Raw genomic sequence first — 22,308 nt, forward strand, 5'->3', positions numbered from 1 at the left:
CTCTACAAACATTTGCAGGATTATTTAGAGTTTGCAGGCAGAGTACTCCACCCCAAACACGGTGGAGAACCCTGTTTGCCAAAATTACATTTCCCCCACTCTCAATAGAGTTGTGGAAACCATCATGTGTCTGACGCCGGAAAAATTTGACCAAAGGCACAAGTGACATTGCCCCATAGATCTATGGATTTCAGACCGTCAGCCCTGTTGAAGGTGGACATTCCAACATCATTCTTTCCGGCTTGGGACAGCCACTGAAAACCTGGCAGTCCAGAACTGTAAATAACATTAATACCCCCATGGGTTACACAAATACTACTATCAAATAACAAGCATTATTTTTTGCTTTTCAGAAACAAACTCCTTGTTTTGCAGTTTGTTTTTGAAAAAAACGAAAAATCTGCTCTTCAGCCTTACTAAACATGGCATCTGCACAGCAAAGCTTCAGTATTTTTGGAGGAGTTGCTGCGAGTCCTCTGAATGAAAAGAGTTCTTCCCTGTCTGGTGTAGATTTCTAAATACAGCAGCCTGTAATATGCCAAGCGAGTGGAGTACATCCCTCTGCTGACTTTTGGCAGAATGTCGCACAGCCTGTCAAAAACTTAATAAGCACCCCAAGTGTCTTGCGGCCAGTAAAGAGATGTAGTATATAGGAGCCGCCAGCAATCAGACGCCACTTACACCAGGTGGGACTCCAAGCCCCACAACTGCAAGCGCCAGGAAGCACCAACGCTGCTTTTCCCGAGCCCGGAGGCGCACAAAGGTACTTTGCGGCTCCCGCAGGCCGGGAGCCGCCAGCAATAAGACGCAATTTGTGCCAGGGGGGACTCCAAGCCCCACAACTCCAAGTGCCAGGAGGGGCAGACGCTGCTTTTCCCATACCTGGAGGCGCTCAAAGGTAATTTGCGGCTTCCGTAGCGTGGGCGTGCCTGTCTGCAGTCAGCGACAGGTAGAGGCAGGGCAGGGCCACCCCCCTTGGCTTCAACTCTTTGTCGGCTTGGGGGTAAGACTTTTTGATCTAAATACCTTCTAATGACATTCATCTCCTTCCTTTTCCTGTGAGCGTTACCTATTAAAGTATTCTGATTAACTCAACGTAGTTACCTGACAATAACTGTTCCTGATTGCACTAGGACAAAAAAGGGAACACTCCCTGTGGCATTAGTCCTTTCCTGAGCATACAGATCATTTGTGACTCTTATACTCCTACTGCTAAGGGTTTGGGTTTTACCTATGACATTTTTTCTTCACACGAACATTGAAGATCTAGATATTAAACCGCCTGCCTACAATAGGATTATTATGAAAGCCTGAGCAGGGTGGCGAGTGTAGCGTAGCCACGTGATTGTTGGCCATTAAAACCCTCCCTTGTTTCACCCACCATGTGGGCCGTTCTTAACTATTTTTGTACCTGGATTGCACAGATTACACTGTAATTTGCGACAGCTCTAGATTGTTCTCATCTAGGCGGCTGTGGCATAGGCCGGCTTAGGCTGAATAATGGGGAAGCGTACCTGCCCTCCGAAGCAACCACCTCTGCCCAAAACCACCCCCTATCTTCATTGCTACCAACTTCAATTGACAGGATGTTACAGAGGGCTATAGGAGTGGTCAATATAGAAATAGAGCTCACTTAGAGGCGCTTGTTACTAATTCCTGATTTATGCATTCCAGTGTCTGATTTATGTATTTCACAAACTGCCACCCCAGTCCCTTTAGGTGAACCATCCTCATCCCCACTCCAAGTTGCACCTAAAGCAGTAGCACTAAAGAGGAAAAATACTATCAGTATTGCAAAGAACAGGAAGCGTAAACAAGCACTTGGGGTGGGAGCTAAAAGAAAGAAATTAAGTGAGGAGCCATCATCTAGTGCAGAGTATTCCGAGAAGCCTGATTCAAATGCAAGATGTCCCCCACCCTACTAGATTAGACATTGATAACCCTACCTGGGCATTGAATCTGTTGACTGACCTACAGAACCAACTTGGAGCCATTGTAAGGGAAGAATCTGCCCCCTACTCAATCGTACAGAAAAAGTGGTAACAATGGGGGATAGCTGGCAAGTAAATTCCAACGTAAGCAGTACTCATGTAGTAGCAAGGGGAAATGATTTTGGCTGCCAGGTGGACACTATGTTATCTCTGGACGCGTTGGGAGTACAGAGCAACTTGGACCCCACCACAACCCAGGAGATTAGATATCCAAATGTCAATAATCACCAGGCAGGCAGGAGTTCCAATTATGAGGCTGGGAACAACATTTTAGTACCCCCAAGAGGGGCATGGATAAAAACAGCCCCCTCTACATGGGCTCACGGAGCCTGAGTGGGTTGGCGAGGGACAACGCACTGCTGGTAGGCCTGAAGTAGTGAACTTACTGACCATAAATATATCCCCTGCCTCTTCCCCGTACGTAGCTATATTGCCAGGAGTTACCGCAATAAAAAATGACCAGATGGAAACACAATTGGATCTTCGGAACAAATTCCTATTCTGGTTAGGGAGGTACGGGCAGTTTGACTAGGAAAGGGCAGGGGAAATCCTAATGGTCTGTAGAGTTAGCTGGGTGGGAAACCGACGAAAAACAATGCAAGGGGACTGTGTAGTCAAAAAACTTTAAAAATCCCCAAACCGTGGGCAACCTACTCAACCAGAAAACATTCCACCAGGAACCACTCACAGGGATTAGGCACTTTCCACTGGACTTTTTTTTACACTCACTCTCAAATGCCAACCCAGTGCCTACATTATTCCAGAAACAGGCAGATGGCCGCCAAGCTTTCCAACTGTGTGTAGTTGGGATGCCCCCCCAGACCTTTACTATTTAACATTCCAGTAAACAACCGATTCAGGGTCCTGGATGAGGTAGATTGACAAGTAGTTACTCTGACTCCAGACCAGGGATCTGTAACTCAGTTGTCGGAAAAAGAATGCTAAGACAACATGCCCTGCGCGAGGGGCAACAAGCAAGGACTCAGATTAGAACACCCCAGACCGTTGGCCCAGAAGGAGCAGGGATACAATCGCCAGGAGTACCTCTAGCCCCACTACCCGTCCCCCGGAGTGAAAAACCAAGAGAAGGCTGGTCTACGAGGCCAGTGGATAACCAGCTTACTTCTCAAAAGAGGGACACTCAAAATCCCAACGCCAATACATTTGAATGCATATTTAGAAAAAGAGTGCAAGGTAATACAATGATGGTCTTATCCTAGAACTTTGCAGGACTCAGAAGTAAACTGTCCTGTCTAGATTGGGGTGTCTTTGTGGACTATTATGATGTATACATGTTCCAGGAAACCTGGGCTCGGGAAGACCCTCTGAGGGTGGGCTTTGCTTCATTTAAAGTCCCTTCTACCTCGGGGGAAAGGGGTGGACCTTCGGGGGCTTTAACCATTTGGATAGGCTCGCATCTGGGCTGCAGAGCCGAACTGTTGACTACCCTGTTAAATGATATCCAGTGTGTAGTACTTACTTTGTCCTCAAAGCTAAAAATTGCCTTCATCAATGTTTACACTCGGACTGTTAGCCTCAGCCAGGAATCTGTGACAACTGAGCCTGTTTATTTCCACTGTTGATCCAAGCATATGGTTGATTGTAGGGGGTGATTTCAAATGCCAATTTGAACCACTCGCTGATCCAATTAACACCATCCCCAGCGAGGAGGATCCACAATGGCTAATCCCAGATCCACAAATTCAACCTATCAAAGCTTGGTCCCCGTTGGCACTCCAGATTAACTCAATTACATTAACTCACTCCCTAAGAGTGTGCAACAGCTAAATGGAATTAACAAGCTTCCCTTCGACAAAGCGACAGGTCAGGACAAATTACCGGGGAACTTCTTTCGGGGGAAACCAAAAATATGGGGACCTTATCAATGGGTCTTATTTAATGCCATTATGAATGGCATGGAACTCCCAGATACCTGGCTTGGGGCAGAAGTTGTCCCAGTCCTTAAAAAGGGTTCACCCCTTCTACCCACTAATTACAGGCCGATCAGTTTGATCAAAGTCACCCGGAAATTGTTTGCACAGGTACTCCTTGACCGCCTTCAGGCGTGGATGGAAGAACAAGAGATCTTGAGCCCTTACCAAGACAGGTTTCTGAAAAAACACCTCTACCGTCGACCAGATATTCAGACTTCAACTTCTCTTCTGGAAAACAGTGACAATAGAAGGTGGCAGCCTTTACTTAATATTTGTGGATCTGAAGTCGGCTTTTGATCTCGGGCCCAGGGCTAAATTATGGGGTGTACTTAGAGATCTGGGGATTCCCCCCTGTCTCCTTAGCCCCCCGCTTTCCAGTCAACAAAGAGGTACAGCAGGGGGGCGTGCTTGCACCTACTTTATTTTGTTTATTCATTAATGCACTGTTTCACAAATTCAGGAAGGTTAAGGATAATACACCCCCAAGATAGCGTGTAGTAAGGTTCCAGCAATGATGTTTACTGACAACACACTTTTGCTCTCAATGTCGCCTACGGGAATCCTGCGGATCCTCAATAGTTGTGTTCGCTTCTGTAACATCAGGGGGTTGGAGATTAATACACAGAAGACCAAATTCATGATCTTCAATGCTGCCAACAAGTCTCACTCCAACTCCTGTTTGAATGGCACTATGCTTGAAAGAGTGTCGGTCTTTGACTACTTAGGTGTCACCTTGACAGAAAACCTGGATTGGGGGCCACAAATGGCTAAAGCAAGCCTTAAGCTTGCTCAGACCATAGGAGGAATTGCAAAAATGTACAGAACTTCCATCCACAAACCAGCAGGGCCATTAGCTGAGATTTACAAAGTACAAGCAAAGGGTGCTACATAATATGGGGCAGAATTATGGGGGCCCTGCACTGCTAGTAGCCTGAACAAGGTAGAGACCAACTTTATGAGGCAGTTGTTAGGTTTCCCCCCTAGCACTCCCTCATCCCTCTACGCCTGGACCTGGGCATTAGGCCCGTTGGGGAAGAGATCGGCTTTAGACCCATAACTTTCTGGCGCAGATTGTGGGTGACCACAGAACTGACGACCTATCAGTCTGAGCTTAAAGAGCTATTGAGTTCCCGGGTAATACCTTGATTTGTATGCATAAAGGATGTCTGTAACAGGTTGGGCAAAGCAGGCTTATGGAGCAATCTCGAAGAAGCGTGCATTTTAATTTCGCGGTCAAAATTGGTAAAATCTTTTAGGAGGCACAAGTTTGCCAACATCCAGGAAAGCTCGTCCTATGGCCGTTGCACAGCCCAATTCTCAATGATGAGTACATTATAGAATCCTTCCTGGGGCCATAGCCTCTGTACAGAACAAAATCGATTTTTAAGATCACTGGTTGATATCCCCGCCAATACTCCCCTGGTGCCTCTTAACCTCGATATAGCACATAAAGAATTAAAGCATAGAGTAAATTATAAAATGTTATCCTTCTGGCATATGCTTTGTAAGGTAGCAGAGTTGCACCCATACGGGGAGGCTTTGAAGGACCTCTTAAGATCTCCCCAGACAGAGACTTTGAGATGGTTCTCTTGCTTACGCGATTTACTTAAGAGGTTAAAGATGGACAGCTTTTGGCTCAGCCCTGATTCCATGAGTGGTATTTTGAGGGAAGAGCTGAAAGGAATGCACTGGAAAAAAATATTCCAACTAGAACTAATAGGATATTCAACAGGGCTAACAAAAGATTTTTTGCTGCATAAATCAATTCCACTGTTTGAAGCATCAATAAAAGAAATTACTCCTCCAGTGGAAAGAAAGCTCTTTTTACAGTTTAGTGATAAGACCTTACCTACCAAGGCATTTTGCTCAGGATGGAGCGTGACTCCTTTGGTAGATGATTTATGTCCTGCGTGCAAAGCCTGTACTGAATCTATTGTCCACATACTCTTTGGATAACACCACTGTGCCGATCCATTGGTCCAGGACATTATTTAGAAATCTTGAGATGGTTATCAACAGATACATGTAGATTGATAGTATTTGGTATTTCTCGGTTTCTTTTTGCCATGTGGATCAGGCGGGGAAAGTTAAAGCAATGAATTTACTTTAGCCGTTTTTCTGTTAGCAACACTATGCCAACTTGATAACGAATTGCTGCTACTTGGGTAGTGAAGAAATTAGTTTGATTTACAACTTTTAAGGATTTTATTAATCTTTTTTTTTAAATTAAATTTTTATTGCAGAAACACAAGAAAAAGAGTTGCAGCATTCAATCAATAGGTTAGGTGATCATCATTGCGGTATTGAATACAATTAAAAAGGTCTCACATTGCCATTTAGCCCACATCCCGAAGGCCGGGCGGCTAATGACTTCAATATTATTGAATGCCTCTAAGCACTTCGAAGGGTATCTGCTTTTGCATTCCCCCCCCCCTTATAAGAAACTCTTCCCCCCCCCCAACAATCCCTCATAAAACAAACAAACATAGCAGTCTATTTCCATCACCATAAACAGTCCCCTTTCCCTCCCAGGATGGTGCATCTTCAAAGCATAAGCTATGATAGTATCACTCATGACTGCATGGATCTCTCACTCACAACCCCCCATCCAACCCATGATACTGTCGCCATTTGGCCCATACTTTCCTAAACTTTTTCGGGCACCCCCTTGCTTTATACGTCACTCTTTCTGCTGCCATGTACAGGTCTAACCCTCTCCTCCATTCCTCCAATCCCGGCGATTTCGGAGCCCCCCAATACTTTGCAATGCCTCTTTTAGCCACTACTAGTGCCAGTACCAAGAAGATAATAAGCAGGCGTGGTAAATCAACGTCGTTAGTCATGCACAAAAGTGCTAGCTTAGGTTCACACTGAAGCGTGATCCCCAAGACCTCTACCAGTTCAGAAAAGAGGTGTTTCCAATATGTCTGAATCCTGTCGCAGGACCATACAGTATGAAAAAAATCCCCTTCCTGTTGGCATCCCCGGAGGTATTGTGGGTTCTCTACCTTTCCCATTTTATGTAGTCTTAGTCTGTCATAGTACGCCCTGTGGAGCACCTTGCACTGAATGAGTCGCAGCCTGGATTTGATTGCTACCTCCCTTGGGTGCATGAGTACAACCCCCAGTCCAGATCCTCCATGACCCCCAAGTCCCCTTCCCAGGTGTGCCTCAATTTCAGCAGGTCTCCCAACATATTATTAGTCAGGGTCTTGTAGGTTAGGGAGACCGCTTTTCCCGGGATCTTCTCCTGAAGGAGCCGTCCCTCCAAAGGAGCATATTCCGGGATGTCAGTAAGTGGGACATTCTGTGCACCCCACACATGGCGTAGTTGGGTATATTTGAAGAGTTGGGAGTGATGTAGCCCAAATTCAGTTCTGAGTGTTTGGAATGATTACAATTCCCCCTTGGCAATTACATCCCCTATTGTGGAGATGCCAATGTCGTCCCACCCCCGGAAACCACGGAGTTTGCGGAGTTCCGTCAGCCATTGGCAATGCCACAGAGGCAAGCAAAGTGGTTGTACAGAGTTCCCCAGTGGGAGCCAAAAGATTGGCTCAAGCTAGCTTTTCTCTCACTAGATATGACAGGGGAAGTGCATGATGTGAACCCTTTTCGGAATTTAAGGATACCTCACACAGGTTACCGGTTGGACGACTACTGTCATCCCATCCGATGGCCGTCCAGCGTCATCATTGGTATCCTGCTCCTACGGCAGGCTGGAGGTGCAATGCCCGTCGGGCAGCATGGGGGGCTGCACTTTGGCGGAGTTCTTTTATTCCGAGCCAACGGGTGTGTGAGTGTGAGGGGCCTAAAAAAGTGCAATAGTGAGCTCACTATTGCACTTTTTTAGGCCCCTCACACTCACACAAGGTGTTGCAGGGTTCTGTCTCTTTGCCCGCCTGGAATGCATCCTGCGTGTCTTTGGCAATTCCCACATGGGCCCATTTCGTAAAGATCTGACCAGCTCCTCCCGTCCGGCGGCCTCCCTACTGTTGAGGATTGGGCGTTCCTCCAGCCACTGCCAGGCATCCTCCGGATGAGCGAAGAAGAGCGATTGATCCTTGTACAGCACCTTGAGCTTGGCTGGGAAGAGCAGCATATAGGAAATCTTCAAGTCTCTGAGTTTCGCTTTCACAGCGTCGAAGGAGCGGCGTTGCTTCTGCACCTCCTGACTGTAGTCCGGAAAAATCATGATGTGTGCGTTTTCTAGCCGGATCTCCCCCAGTTTCCTTGCTTCCCGGAGGATCAGATCTCTGTCTGCAAAAATTAAGAAAGCGCGCAATGACCGGTCGCGGTCTTGCACCCTCCGGTGGTTTCGCCAGGAGGGCCCTGTGTGCTCTCTCGATAATGAAGCAGGGTGAAAATTGCACCGCCGGGAAGGTCTCTTTCAGCCAGGAGTGAAGGAAGGACACCATATCCGTCTTCTCGATTCCTTCCCTAAAACCGACGAAACGAAGGTTGTTGCGTCTCGCTCGGTTTTCCGCGTCATCAACCTTCCACAGGAGTTGGTGGTGTGACGCCTTGAGTTCCGCCATGTCTTTTCTCAGGGTCGTAATCGAGTCCTCAGCTTCACCCATCCGCGCCTCCGCTGAAGTTACCCTGTCGGATAAGTTTCGGAAGTCCTGCCTCAGCAATGTGACTTCGGATCCCACTTCGCCTATCTTCACCTCCAGGGCGGCCCTTGATTCCTGGATATCGGCTCGGGATGCCTGAATGGCCCCCATGAGTAGATCAGTGTCCGAGCGCACGCCAGACATGTTCGAGGGAGTGTCCACCATCTGTCGTAGCGCGGCAAAGTTGTCCATGGGCCCCTGTTTGGTCGGTTTGGGTACAGTGTCCTTCTTCCCCATAACTGCACAGCAGGTGGTTCAGCCACTCGGGATCAATTGATATTCACCTTGTGTCTCGCTCAGTAGTCGCGCTCCAACGGATCAGCCTTCTCCTCAGTAGTATCTTCGGAGTCACAGGGGCCCCCTAGCCGTTCACCGATGTTTGCGTGAGTCGCCACCCGCTCCTCCTCTCTTCGCTCCGGACTGTTGCGGAGAACACCCGACCGGTTTGTTCGCCCCGGTGTCTCCTGTGGGGGTCTCTCTCGGCCGCTCCCTTCCTATGCATCCCGGGGCAGCTCGGACAGACTCCCGTCGTCTTGGAGAGTCAGGGGTGGTGAGGGACGGGCCTCTGGACGGACCCCTGGAGTGGACGGGGCACAGGCCGCGTCAGTGCCTCGGCAGTCTACCCGTGCCTGGCGGAGTGCGCTCAGGGAGACCGCTCCTGTCTGTGTCCGGGCGTCCGCGACACTATTTCTGGTTACCGGGTGTTGGGATCTCCATAGAGGTTCAGCTTCCTGCTCAAAGGTAGTGTCCAGCTATTTGGTAGAGCCCGTTGGTACTGCCCCTATCTAGCAAGGGTAGAGTCACTGTGCCTGGGCCGGATCGGCAGCGAGGGGTTCCACTACCATTCCCTTTAGATCTCCGACTGTATGGCGTCTAACAGTGACCCCTGTAGCAGTGCACCCAATGTCTGCCACGTTCTCCACCTAGTCCAAAGGGAGGCCTTATCTCAGCTCAAGTGCTGCACACCAAGTATAGTCTCTGCCACTAGCTCTCCGGAGACTTCCCACGATGTCTCACTGTTGCGCAGAGACCTGCCACACACATGGAGTCCCAGACGGACCTGCCCCCGCTCGTCCCCCGGGGCCCTGTGGTTCCAGTTCCCGGGTCAGGCTCCGAATAACTGCCAGATCCTTACTTGGTACCCCCCGGGGGCAATCTCTGCCGTACCGGGCGCCCGCTGCTCCTCCTGACCTTGGACTGTCGCAGTGCCGGGTTGCACCAGCTCGGCAGGCTCCGTCTCTCCTCTCCACTCGGGTCGGCTCCCGGGCCCCCGGAGCGCCTCCTTCCGTGGCTTAGTCCTGCGCTCCGTCTCTGCCTCGGTGCCCAGTGGTGCCCAGGTGTTTGGCAGCCTTATGAGGATCCGGTAGCGCCTATTATGTCTTCGTCGACTATCTCTTTGGTTTCTGTTGCAGTCCCAGGACTGGCCAACTCAGCGGAAGAGGGCAGCAGGTCCCTGTGTCATACCGATGCCACCTGTGCGTGGCTATCCACTGATGCCTCTAGGCCTCTCCTCGCGCACCACCGCTGCCCCTCCAGAACTAGTCCCTCAGGAGTGTGTCCAATGTGGTGCCGTGTGGCCTGCGGATGTCCCGGGGCCCCGGCAGTCTTCCCTTCCGTCGCAGTAATCCCTTTGCAGGCGAGCGTTGTCTGCCGTTCCTTTTCTCGTACCCTGTTTTCCTCCAGGAGCCAGACCTATGTTGAGACCCGATAGCAAAGAGGTTGCTGCCCTCTCGCAGCCCAGTGTGCAGTGTTGCGGGTATGTTCGGCCCCTCACATCTAGGGCGCTCCGCTGTTTCTCAGGAGTACGGCAGTGGTCTGCTAGTTCCCCCGCCGTCACCGCTCTCCCTACGTTTTCAAGTCGGGGACTGGGATTGCGCCTCTCAGCACCGCCGGAGCTCCACCGCGTCTCCGGGCGCCATCTTGGTGCAGGTCTTCTCGTGGTGCACGTTCTCCTCAGGGGGGCTGACTCCAGGGTCTGCTCAGGGTGCGCACGCTATCAATTGTGTCTCCCACACTTGACAACTTTAAGCTGTGGGGCGAGGATCCAGCTATCACAGTGCCCGGTTCACCCCGGCGCTGACGGCCGCCATCTTGGTGTAGTCGGGTGCACGAGTGGGTGATTCCGGAGCGATTTTCTCAGCCGGAGCAACGAAATTCCTCTAGTTTCTTGCCCCTATCTGGTGTAGGACACCTTTGGACCCACCACCATCATTTTGGAATAGTAGAACCTAATATGTCGTCGGATCAGGAAGCAGCTCATCGGGAGCTCCGCGTTAGCACGTCCTAACCGGCCATGCTGTTGGCCACGCCCCCGGATTTTATTAATCTTGACCATGGGTTTTATAAATATTCTACTAACTCGAAAATGAATTGTTGTATTAAGTGTAGTGGAACTTTGATGACATTTTAGGTATTATATATCTGTACTGTTATGCACTTTTTTGGATCTCGGAGATCATAATAAAGTAATAAACTGAAACTGAGAATCCTTCCTGAAGGATATCCAACTAACTCTGGCAAGGAAATGATATGTACAGTTTAGATTTTGGACTCTACAGCTCCGGGCCTTTTCGAATAAATGGTCCAAAAGTCTACCTAGAGGGTGCCCTGCCTGTAATTATAAGGAAGAGACAGAGTTACATGTCTTTTTTTCTGCTCTGGCTATAAATTGCCCAGGCAGCATTGACTTATTCAACTCTGTAGGAATCTAGGTTTCGTACATTGTGCAGAGGCACTGAGAGTCCTAAAGTACGACACTTATGCCCCCATTGTCTTTGCTGTATCTCGTTTTTTAACTTCAATGTGGCATGTATGTTGGATTTTTTAAACCAGCCATTACGGTCTTAGAACTAGCATTGTCTGTATTTTTTTTATGTATCTATTCCTACCTTTTTTAAAGTCTTAATGATAATATCTTTTGATGAAGTAAGTTTTTAAACTCCTGACTGCATCGTACTATACATGTTCCTGTTCTAGTAATTTCCAGGCAGCTTGATTTGGATGGGTTGAGATATGATTTTCTTCGGCTTATCCCCTCGAAGATTTCAAAATGCACATTATTATCGCCAAATGTGTCAAGTTGTATAGTTATTTATTGGGACACTTTTTAGCATGCTCTCTTTTATATGAACTAATTTTATGGTTATCTTTTACATATAGTTCACTTGTGTATAATCGCTCGGGAGCAATTTTTTGATTATGTACTTTTATGGTCCATGAGATCGAAATAAAGTTAAGGATTGGAAAGGAAACTATATTCTGCTGCAGACATGTAAATTAGGCCAGAGAAACCAATAGTGAAGTATGTCTACACAATGATAGCTCCTGCAAAAAGGGGTGTTATTTGCAGGCATACCAAGCACTCCGTGCCTCTTCCCCTTCCAGTTCCTCTGAAGGCACCAATGTCATCACTATCAACCGATTGTGAGACCTTAAGAATCTCTTTGTGTCAAATAATGTCTTAGCTTGAGAAAAAACGGAAGTTCATCTCAATGGCTAATGGTCTTTATGTTTGACAGATGTTCAGTCTACTGCTTTGAACTTGAGGCTTTTGATAGCGGTGGCTGGGAAAGACGCACCCGTAAAGCTAACCTCCCCTTCACTGTGACAAATACCAAGGCAATGTTAAGTTAGGGAATGAAACCCCTTGAAGCGGATGGCATCAGGACCTTCATGAATAAAGTTAATAAAAATAGATACTGAGGAAATTGGTTTGGACAACGACACAGAGAAAAATATTTTCAAAGCAAAGATTCTACTGATACAGAGAGCTGATGCAGAAGATTATGATCCTGAATGCAGTATTCAGACAGGTGTCAACAAAGCTGAAGAGCTTTAATTTCTTTGATGATACAGTCTCAAGCTAAGCTATCTATTTATGTACAGTTCTCTTTTATGATTATATGTGCCAACTTATCATCAGATCTGAAACCTCAACACTCAGCCTTCAAATACGTATCTAAAGAAAAACAAAGTAACCCTCTCCTAATATGAGTCTTTTGGACTTGAAGCTTTTCGGGCTTCACACTGATTCATGGTTAGATATCAGAGAGATTTTATCAGCATGCTTATTTAAAATCATGTCTCCCTCAAGCAAATGCTGCAAAACCAAAAAGGAGGCAAAATAAAAGAACATTTATAACATACCTCAAAATCTTCACCCACTTTTCAGACAGTTCATATACAATAATGTCTTAACCTCAAACCCCTAGGAAACTCTTATGCCTAATGAACAATATTTGAGGGTGCAGATTGGGTAACATTTACAACAGATCCTCATGTACTAAAAAAAAAGTGACAAAAAGTGGATGGATTTAAGAGGCTTTCAAACTGATTAATTTCAAATGAACAAGTGGCAAGGTTTATTAGATTATCCTCCTGATGTAATATGTGACTTTAGTGAAGATCTAAATTTGGAGACTAGCAGCTGTATTAGTTTCTCTCAAGGTTCTGAAACATATAAATTAGTAGTGAAAGCAAATTTTTAAATTCATATTTACTGAAACTGTGGAAACAAAAAACTTTCCAAGTAAGGATGTGCCCTAAAAAATGAATGACCATAGTTACAGCCCTGTGTTTAAAACCAATAATCTGTAAAACACATCAAAAGGAGGAATCAAGTTTGTTAAAGACGAAGCTTTTGCACTACAGACATTTCTCTACACAATCTAAAGTAAGAAAATGCAAAAGTGTCATCACTTTCAAAGCGTACTGAGGGGGGATAGCAATAATCTATTTTTTAGCACGCTGTTTAATATTTCCATGTGCCATCACATTTTTCAGGCTATTAGTAGACAGACGATCATCCTCTGAAAGCTGCTTGCAGTAACCAGAGTAATATTCAAATGGTGTTTATGGTGCAGTGTCCATTGTATGGTTGTTTGCTGGCAGAATGTCATCAGCACTTATTAAACTGATGTTAGATCCAGATTCTCTTGTGAGGAATGAGTTGTTCTGGAGGGTTCTTTGCCTCATTTTAAGTAGCCAATCCAAAAGGCTTGTTGCAGCTGGGCTTAGATCTTTGGTGGTGCTAACTCTGTAGTCATATTGTGTATACTTCCAGCAGATTATGAGGTGCTAGGGCTTTTCAGTAGAAATCATCACAATGACAAATTAATTCTTTCTTTTTTATCGTGAACACATCTCCATGAACTAAGGACATTATGAAACAAAAGTAGGCCAACTGTACAACCCATCCTCTGTATCCATTCCTCCATCATTAAAAAAAAGTGAATAAGAAAGTAGATATGGAACACACTATTGACAGAATCATTACTAATCACCAAAAAGGCACCCACAGCTTGTATCACAGCACCATATCTGGACTATGCTCCAGGTAATCTATGCTTGGCATATGAAAAGCTGATCAGCCTAAAACGTAAGGTGATGATGGTCAGCTGGTAGTCAATACATATAGGAGCTATGTTTGCCATTTCTGTTGTTTCACATTAGCTCTTAACCAGAAAATAATGTTTACTGCGGAGAATAAATCAGCTTAAGAAAAAAAGAAAGAATGATCTAATAATAAAATAAGATGTACCAAATTGCATGGAGTAAGCACACGTTTTAAGAAACAAAAAGACATAATAAAACAAATATGATGTAACTGTTATGTAACAAACAAACACAATGCACTAAGTGGGCAGCACATCTTAACACTGTGTACACTACAAACATCAAAAATATAAAATACAGCATCATAAGAACATAAAAACTAAGCCCGAAGTACAACTGACATAAAAAAAAAACAATGAAGAGGATGTGAAACCCAAATGCTGTGACAACGAAAACATGCCCCATATATGTTGTGGTACCTGTGAAGCTTCAATTCATTTTCTTGATACATTTCAGTCATGACTTTCAGCTTCTGCTGCAGCTTCTGAACATCAGACTCAAAATGGGAGTTTTCGGAGTCTAGCGTGCTTTGCTCTTTTTGTAGTTGGTCAATGCGTTCTGCCAAAAAAACATAACTTTAATGTCACTTGATGTCAAGAAGAATTTGCCAGTTGTGTAAATTCTGTACTATGCTTTTCTATGGGAATCGTCCTGGCCGAAGAGAATGTTGTATTTACCAGTCGAAGCCTCTGTTCTTCCGTTTGGTTTGTTTGACAATCCTGCATCTGTACGTAAGGCTGATAAAATCACTGTGAAATGATTGTTTCTAGACAAATATTATATGGAACTGGAACATCTATAATTGAGCAAGCTTGTCTAGAGCCTTATTTAACGTATATGACCAATAACTGAGAAAGAGCTCTACTTTTAAAACTAATGGCGGGTATTATGTGTTATATGTTGTGTTTTCTACTGTCTCATTATGGCAGTTTAACTGATAAGAAATGTGCCTGTGATAATGTCTCCACTCAATCTTCATTACACTTTATGATATTTTGCACACTGTATAAACCTTTTAGGAAACTTTATCTATGACCTCTTTTTAAATCCTACAATTTTAAACAATAATGTCGCCCTTAGGTTCCTACAATCATTGGCAAGTAGTGATGTCTGTTTTAGAGTAAGCAGTTTTCTTCAGTTTTACCGGAACAAGTATTGACTTCAGTTAATGTATCTTTATATTGATGCTAATGAGTGTCATGTATGTTTGAAGAATCTTTTATGTTTACCTTTTATGATTGTCTTGGACATTCAAATAAAATGAATTTGAACTTCTGTACATACAGTACAGTACATTATTGAAGGGACAATTTGCTTGACTATTCATTTAAAATTCTATTCTGGAAGTTTCCCCGTGAACTCGGTTTACATTGCTCTATACCTCCCTCCAATTAAACCATAGCTGTTGACTCAAAAGTTAAAATCACAAAACAGAATTTACATAATTCACCAATGATTTGTGAAAAATCTCTCCTCCCTTCCTCTATCCCACATCAAATAGGCAACTGTCACATGTTATGCTGTTGAGGGAATTGGTACGGCAATCGGTGGGTCATTCAAAGATAGCCAATTGTAATACAGGCTCAGTGATGCATACCACTGGTCTGCCAGCATCACTCAAACACCATACATTACATACATCAGCAACAGTTACATGTACACAGATCAGCTCACATCTTGGTCTTTTCAAATAAGTGAGCATTTGCAGTAGGAAAACAAGCATTTGCAATGCAACGGGTCTCGCATCTACGCAGGTTTGAGCAATTGGCATTATAAATGACAATGCCTTTTTTTTAAGTTTTAAAAAATCAAAAAGAAGGCATTGTCATTTACAATGTCAATAGCTCAAACTAGCGTAAATGCTAGACCTATTGCATTGCAAATGTTTGTTAGTCAAGGTGACGGTGTGGTCCACAGGAGAGATGGACGCTGGGAGTTGGTGGTTTCATCTTCTTAAAGGGAGCAGAGGTCTTGGTTTGTGTTTCACCTGTTTCCATGTGAGCACTGTTTCCAAATGTGATGTATTTGGTGCACCGGAAGTCAGGCATACCCTGGTGTGCTGAGGCGAGAAACTCCAGAGATAGACGCAAGGGTGGGGGGACGTTCTATCAATAAAATATGTAATATAGGAAGGAAGGCCAATATTACAAGTTCCAACACTTACATGTAATGTAATCTGCAGAAATTGCACCTGGGAGACTTCTTTGTATCCCTGATGCGCGCACAGCACCGACATATTTGCATGCGTGAACGTTATGAGCTGAAGCGGATGTCGCCAAACTTTCTACTTGCGGCCAATTACATTTTAGGTGCACTGGAAACCCTGGTACGGGAGGAGAAGAGGTGATTTATTTAACTTTAGTACCTCTGTGATAACAACTGATCAACTGCACTACAGCCGGAATAATGGAAATCTGAGCACTGTGCTACTAGTGAGCAGCTCAAGGCGCTACAAAAAAATCTGAAACTTCCACCCAACATTGAGCCCGGTTTATATTGGCAGAAAATAAAATAGAACTGCGAAATGCTCTAGATGATACTTTCAGTCCTAGTGACTGTAGCTATTATGGCCTGTGACCCCGGAACAAAGTTCAGAAATATTTTATCTTCAGAAGATGGTGGCGGCACTGTCTGCTCCAGGGGGGATGAGAGATGACGGCCGCCACACAACCTGCCATCTATGTTCAGTCATGGGGGTGCACTATTGCTCGGTTTGCCGACAGACCTCCTTCACTGGCAAGGGACACTCCTACATCAAGAAGCACCTGCAGAAGTTGAAAGAGGTGTTAGGTGGCTTTCTGCTCAAGGTACAACGTATATGCTGGATTTTTAATGTACCGCTCGTGTACAGGTGTGTGGTGTCTTGTGCACCTATTGTACGTGATTAGTCTGCTGTACAGGTATATCATCGCTGTACGTTTGGCTCAGAAGGCTGTGTGTTTATACTTAGTTGGCATGGGGGCGTGTAATTAATTCCTATCCGCACTCTCAGGAATGTTGATATGTCATTATGGGTCTAGTGCGGGGATTCTATAACGTTCGTGACAAGCGGTTCCTTCTGGTTGCTGGACGTGTTGGTCCTTCCCACTTCAGTACTTGATTAACAAATATATCAAGCAGGAATTACTTAACAACAATTTTGGCGACGATTATACTCGTGCAGTGTTTTTGTTGTTCGTCTGCTTTTGCAGATTCCTCCCCAACAGTCTGCAAAATCAGCTTTAGTGACCCTGCACTGGCTGCCGAACAGAGAAAGGATCCAATTTAAAGCCATGTGCCTAGCCCACAAATCTTTTTGAAAGCATGGCCCTGCCATCATCCAATACCTGGTCACCCCCTACCAACCTCCGGTCAACTACTGCCTATCTTCTCCTACCACCTAAAGTAAAAAGAGCAAGATTTGGTGGACGATCATTCGCATATAATTTGGCTACCCTATGGAATCTTCTCCCTATTTCTCTTTGTCAGAAGCCCAATTTGCTGTCTTTTCGTAGACTTTTAAAAACATTGCTCTTTAAGAACTGCATCTAATTCATCTTGATTACTGGCTGCATTGTACATAGCACTGGGAGGCCCCAGGGTAGCCATCGTGCTTTACAAATAGTATTTCATTCATCTCGTCTGCCTGCTGTATTAGTTTTCAAGCTTCAGCTTTGCTGCGTACCTGCATGCTCATCTCCTGCCTTCTGGGCGCGTGGACATGCATAAAGGCTGTCCAGAAGGGCGCGGCGAGCCGTGCACATCACCTGTATTCTGGGGCAGTGCACATGTCCTAACCCCCTTCGCAAAGAAATCCACAACAATAGATCTCTCTAAGGCAAGCAGCGCATGTGCTGCGTCGTTAGGCGAGACCTAAACAGCAGGGTGAGTACAAGACGAGGGAGATCATGCATAAGAGCCAGCCAGTGCTTTAGTTCATGGACTGACCAGACACATACCAGAAGTTAAGTGTCATAACGGTAATGGTGAGGAATTAAGCATTCTGGGGTGTATTACAGTAATGGCGCACTGTCTCGGTTTGCACCACGGCACACCTTTAACTAGGCGTGCATACAGGTATAGCATGCCCTATTACTGACAATGTGCTGCCCCCTGGGCAGCTAAGAATGTGAGTTGACCTGGGGGCAGCGCATAAGCAAAAGACAGACCGGACAATTAAAGTAGCCAGTCCATCTTTCACAGTGCAGGTGGCTACCGGCTTACATTTTCATGGGTTGCAGAGATCTCCCTGAAGGCAGGTGCAGTTAGTGACTTCACCTGCCTGCAGGGAAAAGGCCTTAGGGTGACCATCGGAACCCCTTCACCACTCAGTCTCAGTCAGTCAGTGTGCCTCCTGATGGCCTCTTTCTCTCAGCGCCAGAGTCTAGTATATGGCATGGGAGCAGAGAAGAAGTGTTTCTCTCACTTATATGGGTCCATTTAGGATAGTGCTGGTGTTAAATGTGCACTGGTACTAGGGGCAGCACAAGCGTCTGCGGCCCCTTCTCAAATACCAACGTGCCCCAGGATTGTAGAAAGTGGTTGCACATCCCATTTGTGCCCTTGGGACACATTGCATAATGTGCGCCGATGTCTGGGTTTATTGGGGATGAGGTGGAAGATCAAGGTGCAAGCTCTCTGGATAGAAAGAAAGAGAGGGTAGAAACAGGGTGGGCAGAGAGCATAGAATAAGAGGGTGCACCACCCACTGGTGCTATGGAAAAGCAACAGCAAACACGGTAAGGAAGGAGAAAGAATGATTTGTGGTAAAAGAGGAGAGAGGACATCATTGGGAGACAGTGGGGTCAGGAGGAATTTGAAGGAATTGAGTGAAATCCACCAGACGAAAGGCTAACCATAAAAAGAAGTGAAAACTGAAGATTCCCACTCTACGCACTAACCTTGCAATAGAAGATGCTGTTTATGTATAGTTTTACACTTGACAAGTGCAAGTAGTATACAGGTTCCTTCCACTGCCCACCTTGCTGACCTAAGTATTTGGAACGTTTCTGAGAATCCTAACAATGTTCTGTGGGCTCTTTTCCGGGGGTTGGGGCTTATATCAGTGTACTCTGTTTTTTTGTTATTGATGGGACTAAACAAAGACCTGTTTCTAGGACTTTTGGTTTTAATTCTTTCGTCCTGCTGGCCTGGGTATGTTGGTGATGAAAAATGCATGCCTTGGTAAAAAAAAATTGTTGTTCCAAGCAGTAGCACTCATTGCGTCTGGCACCCGGACACAGGCCATATCAGAACTGCTGCACAACAACTACTGTTTTAATAACTAGTGAAATCCTACTTATTCAATCAGTTTTTCAACCCAGACCAAACATTCCAAATATTGCACTCCTCACATCCAAACAACCACAACCAAGATTACTTTAATTGCCTCTCTGCCTCTTGCTTGCTGTGCTACCGCCTTACAATGTCTTGCATCCTATCTTTGAGTTAACTGGCATCCTTACTTTGCATTTCTCTCCCATTATACATCTATAAATATAAATGAAATGTATAAAAACACAAGAGCACCAAAGATATCTGTAAAAGAATTCTTGCATTAACATGTAAACCAACTGTCATACCTGCAAGTTCTTCCTTAAACTTCACTTCATCAGAGAGTTTGACATACAGCTGATTTCTTTCATCTTCCAAGGTTTTCAAAGATGCATTTAGCTGTTAAAATATTATTTATTAGTAATATCACTAGACATTTTTACATCCCCAAAGCCTTAAAATAATTTAGCTTTCTTATTTTTAAATTCTAAAGGCTATACTCAAACCTCACCTATCACCAGATTAACAGGTTGGATGTGAATATTTTGGCTCTGAAGAATAATTTATTAAGAATAGAGTACAAAACTAAAGTGAGAGTTATAAGGATTACTATAATTCGCACTTGAGCAAAGGCATAACTCACGTACTATTGAAATGATTTGACACTGCAATTGCAAGATGGATTTCACGCTATTCTGAAACAATTTCCAGTGAAATGCATTCAACGTCTTAATCAATTTACATGTGATCAGCTTAAGTGCAAAAGCACATCACCTGCATTAGCTTCCAAACAAAAAAAGAATCAGTTTTATCACATGCAACTTAATTAACATTAAAATACGATACAGTGTTTAGACATCTTGAAGCAGTTTAACATTTCACTTTAAAAATAACATTAAAATATAAGAAATGTTTGCTAGGGTTATCTGAAAGATAGATCTCAATGCAATTAACTTTTCAGATAATTATATACTGTGTTGTGTTATTAGTAGTGGCATAGGCTTTTACTTTCATTTTTATTAAGTTCATACTGTGATGTCACAAAATGCATTCTCAGTATAATGTTAACTACAGTTTACAGCATGCATCTAAGACCACAGATTACCGCGTAGAGAGGAAAGCAAACTTTGAGACAAGAATACTAGACTGTAAAGTGCTTGTATCGCCATGAACAACCCAGATGCCTTCAGCGTTCTTCTCCTCACACTCATTTAAGTTCTGCAAAATAGCTCTCACAGCCTGAACACTGCTAAAACCGGTTTCTTCCCAAGATCAGCGACTGTCATTCTGCCTGGAAATCCTACAGAAGCTTAGGGTCCTTCGGTCATTCAGTCCTTTTTACCTTCAAACTAGGGGTTGAATCAGGAAACAAAAGATGGGCTCATCTTCTATCATTACTTTTTCTGATGATCTACAGCCCATAGGATTCATTCTAGATTTTTTTTTTTTTTTGAAAACCTTCATTTAAAATCCAAAGCACACAGCTATTCAGCCTTACATCCCTGAGGCTAGGCAGCATTGTAGAGAACGGATAGAAGGTGCGCACAAATCAGATCAAAAAAACATATCAGGTTTAATTTTATAATATGAGAACAATAAACCTATAAAATACTAACGAAAAAGAAATTCTAAGAAAAAAGAAATAGGCAAGGAATAATGCAAAAGCGACAACACATAGTCCCGGGAGGTAGGCAGGGCCAAACGGCTTCATAGAGCAACTATACTGTATAAAGCAAACAAACACGGGGGGAAGAGAGTCAGGATACCAGCTAAATGATAAGATGGTTGGAAGGGAGGGCTAGGGAGAAAGACGAACCTCTATCGGATCAACATCGGGAGGTAAACAAATGTCGCCCCTGTATTCATTCCAGGCCCCCCAAACCACTCTCCACCTCCCGGGTTTACCCCTAGCCACGTACACTGTCTTTTCACGAAGCATGCACCAATCCATATTGGTCTTCCATAGTTCCACGGAGGGGGGAGATGGGGCCCCCCACTTCTGGGCGATATCCCGCTTGGCCACCATGTTCCCCAGCGTGACCCATTGAGTTTGGGCATTACTGTAGTCCGTGGGACCCCACACATTCAACAAGCAGCGCCGGGCCTCCGCTGGCAGGTCTACCCCCGTTACCTCACGCATCACCGCATGCACTCGTTTCCAGTAAGAGGCTATAGCATGGCATTCCCAGATGGTGTGCAAGAATGTGGCCAGTTCTCCACAACCACGCCTACAAAGACCGTCCACTGAGAGTCCCATATGAATTAACCTGGGGCCAGTCACATAGACTCTGTGGAGAATCTTCAATTGAACCAGACGCAATCTGGCCGAAATCGCCACCTCTTTAGGGGAAGACACCGCACACTGCCAGTCCTCATCGTCCAGCTCAATTCCATCACGCACCCACTGGTCTCTAACACCCAACAAAAGATCCGTGCGAACGTTGATCAACTTTTTATAGATCAGGGAAATGGCACTGTCTGGCATATGGCCGTCCAGTACCCTATCTTCCAGCGGGGACGATTCGGGGACCTTCTCTCCTACCGGCAGTGCTGCCGCAAGGGCATGTCGCAATTGAGCATATCTAAAATATTCTGTGGCTCCCAATTGAAATTCAGTTTGCAGAGCGTCAAAAGACTTTATCTCACCCCTGGCCATCATATCGTCGACTTTGGAGATTCCAATGAGGTCCCACCGGTCAAACCCCTTCGTATGCCACATCCTGCCCAACAAGTCAGAGTCATAGAGTGGAGTGGCCATAGTAAGCCTACCCTGCCACCCCTGTGCTTTCGTAATGGCCCTCCAAATGTGCACAGCGGTCCTGGTGGGGCCAGTCATTCTTCCATCCAGAGATCTTGAATATAGTGCTCTGTAGTACTTCCCATCGTCCAGGAGCCACCGATCCATGGCGTACCCCGGGCTGTCAGCCGGTCCATAAAAGCCATGGTTAAGAGCGGCAAGTTGAGGCCCAGTAGTACCTCCGGATATCAGGCAAAGCGATACCCCCGTCGTACCAAGGGATCGTCAACTTGGCAACAGCAATACGCGGCCTGCCCTCCCATAGGAGGGCCTGCTGCAAACCTTCAACCTCCTTAAAATATTTGGAAGGGACGGGGTCCTGT

The 22,308-nt window shown here is 45.3% G+C and overlaps 1 protein-coding gene across 6 annotated transcripts in view; it reads right to left on the reverse strand.

Annotated features, from left to right (window-relative positions):
• MIA2 (MIA SH3 domain ER export factor 2) overlaps positions 1-22,308 on the reverse strand; it is a 702,601-nt gene that overhangs the window by 190,091 nt on the left and 490,202 nt on the right. For all 6 annotated transcript variants that reach the window (XM_086937351.1, XM_086937350.1, XM_086937349.1 and 3 more), the window contains exons 17-18: positions 19,497-19,587; positions 14,355-14,493 (exon numbers count right to left, since the gene is read on the reverse strand). In XM_086937351.1, the coding sequence (XP_086793477.1) occupies positions 14,355-14,493; positions 19,497-19,587 (230 nt within the window). The remainder of the gene's footprint in view (positions 1-14,354; positions 14,494-19,496; positions 19,588-22,308) is intronic.

This window comes from Lissotriton vulgaris, chromosome 9, assembly GCF_964263255.1.
Source record: "Lissotriton vulgaris chromosome 9, aLisVul1.2, whole genome shotgun sequence".
NCBI lineage: Eukaryota > Metazoa > Chordata > Amphibia > Caudata > Salamandridae > Lissotriton > Lissotriton vulgaris.